The following is a 12,210-nucleotide window of genomic DNA, read 5'->3' as shown; positions in this document are numbered from 1 at the left end:
CCGACGTAGCAATTGTGACAGAAACGAAGTTCACTGCGGAGAAAGTGCTTCCCTCTGACATCAGCTTCCCTGGATACAGCTCACCACTTCGGTTGGACAGAACGGCACATGGGGGAGGGGTAGCCATCTGGGTGAAGTCGTCACTCCCCTCCATGCTCATCCCTGACCTCATGTCCCCCGCACATGAGATCATCTGGGTTTCTCTCCAGCTGGCCCCAGGTCTCCGCACCGTCTTGGGAGCAGTGTATCGGCCAGGGTCCTGTGCCCCTGGCGATCTTACCTTAATCGATCATCTCGACAACATCCTCCCAGAAGCTAGACACCAGGGCTCCCACATTATCCTAGCTGGCGATTTCAACGTGCACAACCGGGCTTGGCTGAACAGCTCGAAATCTACGCCTGCAGGCGAGGCTCTCGAAGATACCTGCGCTGCCCATCTTCTTGTCCAGCATGTCACAGTACCGACTCGTGGAGACAACCCGCTAGATCTCATAATGTCAACGTTCACGTCCCCAGTAACTACACGTATACTTCCGCCCCTCGGTCGATCTGACCATGCAGTTGTACTGTCAGACTTTTCTTCCGTGCTCCCTAGACGTGAACCCCCTGTTAAGCGAACAGTATTTCGCTACAACAGGGCAGACTGGGATCGCCTTAGGGCGCACCTTCGCAACGTGGAATGGGGTGATATCATCACGGAGGACCCAGAAACTTCCTGTGAGCAGGTTACCGCTTCGATTACTGCAGCTGTTGCACAGTTTGTCCCATCCAAAGTTCTGGAAACGAGGCCTTCCGATCCGGTATGGTGGACGCCTGAATGCACAGAGACCGAGAGGGAGAAGGAGAAGCGCTGGCGCGACTGGAGAAAACACCCTTATGACCCAGCACTTCAGCAGGCATTCACCGATTCCGTGACTGTAGCGATCGCCACCCAGTTCCGATCACGACGTGCAAAGGAGGACAGCCTCCGTCGCAGCCTCTCAACTGGGTCCCTCAGAGACAAACAGTGGTGGACGAAGTTGAAGAACGCTGCTGGCAACCGCACACAGCCCGAAATTCCCCTAGTTGTCGACTCTGACGGCCGTGAGTGGGCAACAAGCTCAGAGAAAGCAGAGGCATTCGCTCGCTTCTTCTCGAAGAAATGTAGCGTTGCCGGTCCAGACCTTGTGGAGGCTGACCTACCGGACCCTGCTCCCTCAGAGGCTCCACCTCTTCGCACCATCCGCTTCCGCCCACAGGCTGTCCGCCGACTCCTGGCAAGGCTCGACGTCTCCAAGGCTACCGGGCCTGACGGTATTTCTGCTCGCGTCCTTAAGGAATGTGCTCATGAGCTCGCAGAGCCACTGTCCAAGCTATTTGCTTTATGCTTCCGGTCTGGAGTGCAACCTAGGATGTGGAAGACGGCCAACGTGGTTCCGATCCACAAGCGATCTTCCCGCTCAACCCTTAAGAACTACAGGCCCGTATCGTTACTGTGCATAATCTCGAAAGTAATGGAAACTCTTGTAAACAGACACATCGTAAACTATTTTGAAGACCATCATCTGCTCACGTCGCACCAGTTTGGATTTCGCAGAGGCCTTGGAACATCGGACGCTTTGCAAGCTCTCCAAACTGCCTGGGCAAGCGCTGTGGGCTGTGGAGGGGCGGCTCGTATCCTAGCTGTGGACATCGCAGGAGCGTTTGATCGTGTCTCGCATGTCGGCCTCCTTCACAAGGTGCGTAGCCTAGGCATAGATGGTCCGCTTCAGAGATTGCTGGCCTCGTACCTGGACACCCGTTCCCTACAGTGCCTCGTTGGAGGGCGGACGTCATCTAGGTATACGACCTCCGCTGGAGTCCCCCAGGGAAGCATCCTTGGACCAACGCTTTTCCTGGCCTACGTCAACGACGCGCCAGATGTTCTCGCTGACGGCGCCAGTTTGGAAGCCTATGCTGATGATACAACTTTGTACAGCTTAGTCACCTCCCAGCAGACCCCAACAGTCGCCGCGCAGTCACTGCAGGTGTCCGTTGACCGACTGCACGAGTGGGGTCATACATGGAAAGTGATGTTTGAACCGACCAAATCCCAGGCCATGACAGCCACCCTCAGACGCACCGGCTTAGATCTCCCCCCACTCCTGTTTGGTGGCACACTGGTGCCCGAGACAACCACCATTACCCTCCTTGGTGTGAAGGTGGACGCCAAGTTGACCTTCAGCGATCACCTACGCTCCGTAGCCACCCGTGCACGCCAACGGCTTGGGGTCCTAAACAGAGCCGCCCACATACTCACCCCCGCCGGCCGGACGACCGTATACAAGGCGTTCGTACGACCAGTCATGGAGTATGCGCCTCTTGTATGGATGGGAGCTGCGCAGAGCCACCTCCAGCGTCTGAACAATGTTCAGCGCCGCGCGCTTCATGCTATCGGCCCTGGGGCACACCTACCCAGCCTGGCCATCCGCCGCACTGTTGCCTCGCTTGCCTGCCTGTACAAGCTGCACTGCTTGCCTGGTCCTCCGCAGCTGCTTTCTGTTTTGCCACCGCGCCACATCATCTCTACCAACCCCAGAACTCGCAGCGAGCACGGTGCTGTCAGTGGCCATGACCACCAGCTCCAACACCAGCTGCCTGCATCTGCCCCGCTGGCACTGAAGCGCTCGTTCCCACACTGCAGCATCAGCGATTGGAACTCCCTCCCTGCCGCTCTCCTATCCCAGCCTCCCCACAGCAAGAGAATGCAATCATTCAAAACGAATGTTTACCGCCATCTTCGCAGCACAAACTGGCTCTGGGCAGTCGATTCCCTATGAATAGTATGACGCTAAGACAGTTTCTCCCCCACAATCGCTCGTGTTAAGCCTTGGGTTTTTGCATCTTTCTTACCTGTACAGCTCTATCTTCTTCTTTTTTCATTGTTTTTGGTGCGTGTTTTTGGCCGTGACGCCGAGACCTCAGGTCGGCAGAGTCATCAATGCCCCACCATCACTGCTGCGTCTCGGTGCAGCGCCTGCTCATTAGTTGTCACGTTTGTCCTAGTCTCCGTACCATTGTCTTTCCTTATTCTTTTCGAGCTGGTTATGTGAATATAGTAAAAAAAAAAAAAAAAAAAAAAAAAAAAAAAAAAAACTTCAGCTGATATACAACATTCTTCTGCATACATACATCCTGTCCCCCGGATATACACGAGATACACGGCCCCTTTGGGCGACCTCTCTTTTTCGGTTGTAGCGGATTTGCAGCCTTGACACATAGAGGAGGGACGAGGGCGGAGCGACACAATGTGCGCCTCAGGCTACCAGTGTGCTCATATACGACTCTAACCGGAATTTTATACTTTCTGATGGCTTTATTCACTGCTTGATGTACTTTATCTGACTTATATGGAAGCTTTAGAAATGCGCAGCATGGGTTGGCATGGCGACGACGCTTTGGCCTTGTGGAGGCAGTGCGTGCCTCTTCAATGATTCTCTCTGGGTAATTGTTCAATCTTAATTGTTCATGAACCCTCGCTTCACTTTCTGCACGCATTCTGGTATTCGATGAGAGCCTCTGAGCTCTTAGGAATTGTGACGAAGCAACTGCCAATTTGATATGGTGGGGAACTGCCGAAGTATTTAGAAAAGCGATCCTGTCAGCTTTTCTATTATTCTGTTCACATGGCGCTACCTAACGACACCGCTATTCAGACACGTTGTCTACGTAGCTACGTAAGTTTCTACGTAAGATGCTCGGTACCTGGTCCTGGACCAGGGCCAGGGAGCTGCTCCATGGCTCCTACCATCGCGCGGCCGGCTGGCCGCATGCGTGTGCATTGCAGACTTTTTGTTGCTGCCTTTTCCATGTTTTCGGATGTGCATGCACGAGGAACTTCCTTCTTTGGAACTGCTTCTTGCATGAGCTGTTTCGGATATTTTGTCTCCTGGCCTGGCTTATTTCGTTTCGGCGCTGCTGAGACCTCCTTTCGCGGAATATTACTCAATGAAAGGTGAGTTGACCAGTTCCCTTTGATTCATTTGCTTGTGTTGACTCTTTCATTTACGAAAAGTGTGCTGATTTTGGGCGGAATGCAATAAATAATGGAAAAGCTGACAGGATCTCTTTTCTAAATTTAGCTTTTTCGCTGCCGAGGCCTCCTTTTACGGAATACTCGATGACAAGTGATCTCTGAGTTGACCAGTTTCCTTCGATTCATTTGCTTATGCTCACCCTTTCATTTACGGAAACGTGTGCTGCTTTTATTCGGATTTAGATCCATTTTTATCTCTTTGCCCTTGCCTACAGTGTGCGAAGAACGCGAGTTCACAGGCTTCTTGACGGTAAGGCTTATGTTGCTGCTGAGGCTTAGATGTGTTGTCGAAATACTCATGTTCATTGTACATTGGTACGTTACAAGTAAGGCACTGGTCAGTGGCATACTATCGTTGGCAGTTCCCAATCTGGAGGGAAAGGTTCAAGGACCCATTGACCGAGTATGCAAAATAAATTCGCATATCAGGGAAAATCTCCATTATGGAGAGGTTCAGTGACTTGTTTGCTTCATACGAAACAAGCCAATGGGTGCAGTCTCGTCTCGTGAAAATCTCGTACTTGTATGATTGGATTTGTTTACTCGAGTCTGGGCTGTTTGATTTGTGAGTACCGCCGAGATTGCACTGCCACAAATAAAGTTGCGTGCTGCCAAAGTAAAAATTACGATCTGCAATCTGTTTGTAGTACATTTTACCTGCAAGAATGTGCTGTACACGTATCGTACTTTCTCTGTTGCTGTTTCAGTTGCCGTCATGTTGCTAAAGAAAGGTTCAGTGACTCATTTGTTTCATACGAGACGAGTCGGTGTGGCTTAGAATCTTTCGCTGTAGAAAAAATCTATTCGTATGTCTATTGGAGAAATGTATTCACTGGTTATAAAATAGGTTAAGACAAACTCACAGAATAAATACCATCGGTCCCTTGGTGTTCGTCCTAAAGAGGTTCGACTGGATATCATTCATACTCACAGCAAGAGATGTGTACCATTTTATTATTATGGAGTGCCTTGTTTATCTCTCAGTACCTCCAGGGTACCCTGTAAGAAGGCCTTAGGCCTGCGGGATTGCCCTATCAAAAATTTGACAATTTGATAACAATGACCTCGACCCTCCAATGGCCTTGCCCCTTTTATCCTGAGGATCAGTGTAGTTGTTGGAACGAGGTACCGGACTCAACAATGTATTTGTTTACATTTTAATACATGTTTATTGTTCCTCCTTTGCTGTGTTGTTTTAGAAAATCGTGGACTAACAGTTTGAAGTCATTGAACTACTTCCAAAAGTTGTATCGACATCAACAGGATTACGATTTCAGTGCAATATGATGCAGGATGACCTTATCATGATAACCCATGATTGTAAACAATTATAAACACAGAATCAACAAAAACATCTGCGACACGCACCTGGCTACATTTCTCAAGTAAATCTGAAATATCTGAAAGGCAAGACAATTTTATGACAGTCCGGAAATTCTGCAACAGCAACATGCACAGAATGACCTGCGTATAAAAAAAAAGTATCACCACCACTAACCACATGTTTCCCCAGCAGAAGTATAATGCTAGTGCCATTTTCTGCAAGAAAAGGCTTGCACATCAATGCGTATAATACGGTATTGATATGATGTGAAGGCCATCATTTACATAAGGGCATTCCATTGATTGGTGACAGAAAAAACAAAAGAAATTATAGCAATAAAAACTGCTTTATGGCAGCTTTCTAAAAAAGTTATTGTGTTCTAGTCCTGGGTCCGGCATAGGCTATAGAAAATTGATAAAATTGCTTCCAAACTGGACTCCGTCTAAAAACTAAGAAATTAACGAAATGTGAGTGCCGAAAATTAAAATTTCACACAAAACCTCACAATAATCACACACAGGATGAAAAGCTAGAAGACCTTTTCCCTTCGTGATCCTCTTTCCCATGCATGCATGTTGGTGCAGTACAAGTACAATGTCAGACTAAACAAGTGTTGAAAGCAGTGTTTGATTGTCAAGTGTTGTGATTATTGTGAGGTTTTGTGTGAAATTTTAATTTTCGGCACTCACATTTCGTTAATTTCTTACTTTTAGACGGAGTCCAGTTTGGAAGCAATTTTATCAATTTTCTATAGCCTATGCCGGACCCAGGACTAGAACACAATAACTTTTTTAGAAAGCTGCCATAAAGCAGTTTTTATTGCTATATAATCACTGAGTAGACCACTAGCACATGCCTTCTGGTACAGCTTGTATGCCAGCTTGCCTTCCTGGATCATAATTGTGATATCCATATAATTTATGGAGCCACTCACCTCGCTGAGCTCATATGTGAAGTTGATACTTGGGTGTGCAGAGTTGAAATGCTGCACAAACCGCATCAAGCTGTCCCTGCCGTGGGTCCATAGCAGCAGGATATCGTCGATGTAGCGTTTGTAGAGGAGCGGTACTAACGGAGAATCCTGCAGAAGCCTGGCCTCAACCGTATGCATAAATAGAATCGCAAATGGGGGTGCAAGATTGTTACCCATTGCAACCCCGTCCACTTGGTGATAGATCTGATGGCCGAATCTGAAATAGTTGTGGCTGAGAACAAACAGCAACAGATTCCGTACCCCGCTCACACTCAGCCCAAACATGTCGATCCGCTGGAAATACTGCTGCAGCATATCCACCACTGCCTGAACGCCCTCCCGAATAGGTATGCTCGGATATAGCCCGACTACATCCACGGACATAACGATGGTGCCATCGGGGGCGTTCAATCCCGGACATGCGTCACAGATGTGGGTTATTGCTTCCGTCGTGTTAGCCAGGTGGGCCGGGACAAATTGAATGAGCTGCTGTAGGATGCGCTCCAATACAATAGATACTCCAGTCGTTGGGCTGTCGCACGCTGCTACCACGGGTCGCAATGGTAAGTTCTGCTTATGGTCCTTTGGAAGACCGTACCACTCGGGGAACTTCGTACTGTTTGGTAGGATTGACTTTAGGAGTTTTGAATCCATGTTCTTGCACTCTGACAGTATTACTTCTCGTGTCTTGGTTTCGTAGGACTCTATGGTCAAATCTACTTTCTCATACATGGTCATGTTCGATAATATGTCTTCTGCTTTCTGCAAATACAGCTCCTGTCTCATAGCAACGAGTTTTTTACTTAGTTTAGAATACTACTAGTAGTGTTTCTTGTATTAGTTTTAAATCTAGTAATGTTCACTTTGTGGTACCATAACATATTATTCTTTCCTTTGTAGTCAAACTGTCAATGTGACGAAGATTTCTGATGATCATCACATGAAAAAGACGTTCAAACCCTTCAGTATTGTTCCATTCAGGCATTGCTGTCCTGGTATGGGCGGGTTTACCATAATTATTATTTCTTGAGATATTAGATTTCTTGTCTCCACACCGACTTGTTAAATACCGGCAGTAATAGACCAATTTCTATTTGATTGATTTGCCAACGGCAAAACATGTTTATTTTAACTTTTAGTTCTATTCCAAGCAATACATGCCTTGGGCAGCCAATGACCACTTTGCATGGCGATTGCAGACTTTTATACATGTAGCCAACCACGGTTATCATCTACATGTACATGTAGATGTACATGTAGATCACGGGAACCTCAACTACATATATGTACACGTAAAAATCCGTTGATCCCCGAGCTGCAGAGAGTGCTCAATGTCGGAGACAGAGCTTAGTACAATACAGTACAATGTCATGTACTGGTACACAGCGCTGAGTCTGCTATGTACTAGTACACGTACAGTGAAACCTGTCTAAGACGACCGCTCTAGGGACCTCCAAAATGTGGTCTCTGTTACCGGGTGGTCTCCTTATCCAGGGTCACTTGACTGGAAATAGCATCCCTTGGTCCTGGTTATGGTGGTCTTCTAGGACAGGTGGTCGCCTTATAAGAGTGGCCTCCTTGACAGGTTTTACTGTGCACTGTACTAGTATGTGAGAATTTTTTAATTTTTTTAATTTCGGCCAGTCGCCTACTATCATTTTGTCTTGGGGGTTAGACAAGGGGAAGTAGCCATGTAGGGGCGTTAGCCCGCCTTTCGGCACCGGGAGTTGCAGCTCATGTGGGAATGGAAATTGTAACAGATTCACACACTCACACTGTGCATCCTACTACACGTTCCCACTTACGTTGTGTTACATCACACCTGTGTTGCATGTTCACCTTGGATTACACTTCTGTCCCATATAACCCCGTTGATGGTATAATAAAGTCGTTCTACTCTTGATCCTGAATCGCTCTGGTTGGACGGTTACACTGGTAGCAAAGGATGGTTGTCGAGATTTTTTGTTTGCTGGTATGCGTGGCCACCCTTCTGTTAGCTCGGTATGACCGCTACAAGGACGGAGCGCGCCGACGGGTACAAACTGCCGCAACGACGGATACACCTCAAGGACCTCAACGGCCCACGGACCAACGACTGCTCGACAGGAAATTTGATGGGACAGTCAATAGGCCTCCGGTGTTTTCGGGCAACCCTGCGGACTTCAGGGAGTGGGTCTTCGCTATCGAGCTCGCCATGGTGTCACAGCGCGTCAACGACGACCAGGAGCAGGTGCGATTCGCTGCCAGCTACCTACAAGGCAACGCCAGGCTTTGGCTGATGTCGGTATTGGATTCCGGCGCCTGCATCCACGACTGGCCGACGCTAAAACAGTCACTCGGCGACGTGTATGGGCCAGTCCATGAACAGGAGGAAGCGCGCCTCAAGCTGTTTGGACTGGTACAGCGCGGCGGCCTGGACGCATACGTACAGGAATTCACTAATCTCTGCCTTCAGGTGAACGACCTGAATGACGATTCGAAGGCGGTGCTGTTCGTGAGGGGCCTGCATGCAGCAATCGGTCACTCGGCTCTTCGGGAGCACCCGACAACACTAGGCCAGGCCATTCGTGCCGCACGCATGGCAGCCATGCAGGCATCAGGGGTATGGAGGGAACAGGCCACCACAGGCACAGGCATTCGTCGGTCGAGGCACCCGGGTCCGCCACCTCCCGCTCAGGCCAGTACACCGAGGCAACCTGTCAGTCCATGGGGACGTCAGCAGCAGCAATCTAACCGTACGAGTGAGCCCATATGTTACTCATGCAGGAAGCCTGGACATATTGCCAGAAACTGTCCAGTCATCGTGAATTCCCCAAACGCTTCCAGCCAGCGAAGAAGGGAGTGCGCTCACTGGCGGTGGATACTCGGGCACCCACACCACTCATTGTGTTCAATAGGTTCGAAGGCCTGAGTGTTGAGGAAGGAGACAGCGCAAGCGATCCTGCAGTGGAGAGTTCTGACGCTACGCCTAAGGCGCACATCAGCAGCGTGGCGATGGGCGCAGAGCACGATCTGCTATGTGTCACTGGGAAGGTGAATGGGAGGAAGGCTACCATGCTAATAGACTCTGGCTCTACCCACGATTTTTTGTCGTCGGAGTTCGTCAGGAGACATAACCTGACGACTGACACGGCGACCAAGGAGCTGAAGGTCACATTAGCAGATGGCTCGTCTCGTACACAGCCTTTGGAAACTGCCGGGCCAGTAAAAGTGATGGTAGCTGACTTCAGCGAAACCCAGACCTTCACCGTGCTGCCACTGGCGCGCTACGACGCCATCTTGGGAATGCCGTGGCTGTCTCGCCACAACCCAACGATCGACTTCCGGAGTAAAAAGGTGCAGATCCAGGAGGACACCTTCGTGGCTCGAGGCCACGAAGCTGGCGAGGACACCGAGTTCGCAGAATCCCACTTCATCTCTGCAGCACAAGCGAATGCCGCTATTCGTTCAGGGGACGAAGCGTATATAGCCTGGGTCTCTATGGAGGATGATGCGCCGGGCCAAGACCCACCACCTATCCGTGACAAGGAAGGAACTCACTTCGGAAGTGAGCTGAACGCTCTGCTACGTGAGTTCGACGACCTATTTCCGGACGAGCTCCCTGACCAACTACCGCCAGAGCGAACGGTCGACCATGAAATAAAGGTGGCAGAAGGGACAGCGCCACCATCACGACCGGCATACCGCCTTCCGAAGCCGGAGCTAGACGAGCTCCAGAAGCAGATTGAGGAGCTGCTCCGGAGAGGCTTCTTAGAGCCGAGTAAGTCGCCCTATGGGGGCTCCTGTGTTCTTTGTGAAGAAATCAGATGGATCTCTTCGCATGGTGTGTGACTGGAGGGAACTTAATAGAATAACAATTAAGAATAAGGCCTGCCTCCCTAACATTGAGGACCTATTCGACACAGTGCAGGGCAGTGCATATTTCTCGAAGCTTGATCTTCGCGCAGGATACAACCAAATCAGGATACAACAGGAGGATGTGCCGAAAACGGCAATTAACACCCCGTTTGGCCACTACCAGTTCAGGGTCATGGGGTTTGGTCTGACTAATGCCCCGGTAACCTTCCAATCACTGAACTCCATTCTGCAGCCGTACTTGCGCCAATTCGTGGTAGTGTTCCTGGATGACATTCTGATTTTTAGCAAAACCCTGGAAGAGCACGTTGAGCACATTTGAACCGTTCTGACTACCCTCCGCGCTAACCAACTATTCTGCAAGTTACCGAAATGCGAGTTTGCGGTGGAAGAAATTCTATTCTTGGGTCACCGTTTGACCGGTTCCTCGATTACCCCTGATCCGGAGAAATTGGCTGCAGTTCGTGATTGGCCCACCCCATGTACGGTGAAAGACGTGAGACAATTTCTCGGGTTTACCAATTACTTCCGTCGCTTTATTAGACACTATTCATATATTTCCAAGCCCTTGGAGGAGCTAACGGGTAAATACACCAGGTTCTCATGGACTGGTGAGGCCCAGGCAGCATTCGAGGAGTTACGAAGGGCACTGCTAAATCCCCCTATTTTGAGACTTCCAGACGTGTCAAAACCTTTCCGAGTTGAAACTGATGCTAGCGATTTTGCAATCGCGGGGGTGCTCTCGCAGGAGGGGGAACCTGGTTGTTGGTTGCCAGTGGCGTACGGCAGTCGAAAGCTTTCCTCGGCGGAGCGGAACTACACAGCGTCGGAACGAGAAACGTTAGCAGTTGTGTCCGCCCTCCGGATGTGGCGCATTTATTTGTTTGAACACTTTGACGTTTTCACAGACAACCGAGCAGCAGTCTACTTCCTGACAAAATCAAATCTCACGAAAAGGGAGTCCCGTTGGGTTGAATTTCTTGCGGACTTTGATTACACTATTCACCATAAACCTGGCAAGGAGAACGTGGCGTATCCGTTGTCACGCCGCCCGGACTTAAGGGACGAAGATCATGTGGTTCCGCCTGAAGCTCGACTAAACGCTATAGAATATACCTTGGAGGTCAATGACGATATAGCCAACATGATACTGGACAGTTATGCCGTGGACCCTGAGCTGAGTGTAGTTATGGAACGAATGAAGTGCCCCGACAGTGACAATGTGCACAGTCAGTACTTCATCGACAACGACTCCGGGTTCCTCTACTTGAAGGCGTCTCCTAGCAACCGTTTATGCATACCGAGGTGTACCCTACGGCTGAAATTAGTACAGGAGAACCATGACTGCGTGACGGCAGGTCACCCAGGGCGTGACCGCACGTATTCACGCTTGGCAAAAATTTTCTATTGGCCGAAAATGGGACTCGATGTCAAACGTTTCGTGAAGTCTTGCGATATTTGCCAGCGAACTAAACCGGGGAGGCTGCGCACGGGCCTGCTGCAGTCATTACCAATACCCAAAGGCCCGTGGGAGGATATCGCCATGGATTTTTTTACGGGTCTTCCTAGAACAGCTGCTGGACATGTTGCTATTTATACCTTTGTGGACCGCCTGACTAAATGCGTTCATTTGGTACCGACTACCACATCCATTGATGCCAAGGGCAGTGCTGAATTGTACATAGCTAACGTTTTTCGGTTGCATGGTTTGAGTTCATCCATTGTCTCAGATAGAGATCCTCGGTTCACTGCTGCCTTTTTTAGGGAGGTGTTTCACCTTCTGGGAACCAAGCTTTGTTTCAGCACGGCAAACCATCCCCAAACAAATGGATTAACGGAGAGGGTGAATAGGCTGGTTGAAGACATCCTCCGTGCATTCATTAACCATAAGCATGACAATTGGGATAAGCTATTGCCTCTTTGCGAGTTCTCCATCAATAGTGCCCACCATTCCTCTACATCACATACCCCATTTTATTTGAATTTTGGGTTTCACCCCCGAGC

The 12,210-nt window shown here is 49.5% G+C and overlaps 1 protein-coding gene across 1 annotated transcript; it reads right to left on the bottom strand.

Moving 5' to 3' along the window:
* Positions 1-738: 738 nt before the first annotated feature.
* On the bottom strand, positions 739-7,089 carry LOC135826670 (uncharacterized). Its single transcript, XM_065339271.1, has 2 exons — positions 6,313-7,089; positions 739-813 (listed from the first exon to the last, which is right to left on the bottom strand). The coding sequence occupies exons 1-2, from the start codon at positions 7,087-7,089 to the stop codon at positions 739-741; spliced, it is 852 nt and encodes a 283-aa protein (XP_065195343.1).
* Between the last annotated feature and the right edge of the window lie 5,121 nt (positions 7,090-12,210).

The sequence above is a fragment of the Sycon ciliatum genome, chromosome 10, assembly GCF_964019385.1.
Source record: "Sycon ciliatum chromosome 10, ocSycCili1.1, whole genome shotgun sequence".
Lineage (NCBI taxonomy): Eukaryota > Metazoa > Porifera > Calcarea > Leucosolenida > Sycettidae > Sycon > Sycon ciliatum.
Note: the sequence above shows the minus strand (reverse complement) of the source record. Positions and strands in the feature narration are given on the sequence as shown.

Coding starts and splice junctions, on each gene's coding strand:
- LOC135826670 (XM_065339271.1), bottom strand. CDS start 7,089: ATGACCATGTATGAGAAAGTAGATTTGACCATAGAGTCCTACGAAACC. Junction 814..6,312: donor TCACATATGAGCTCAGCGAG/GTGAGTGGCTCC, acceptor CTGTGCATTCAG/GCGTCCACCATACCGGATCG.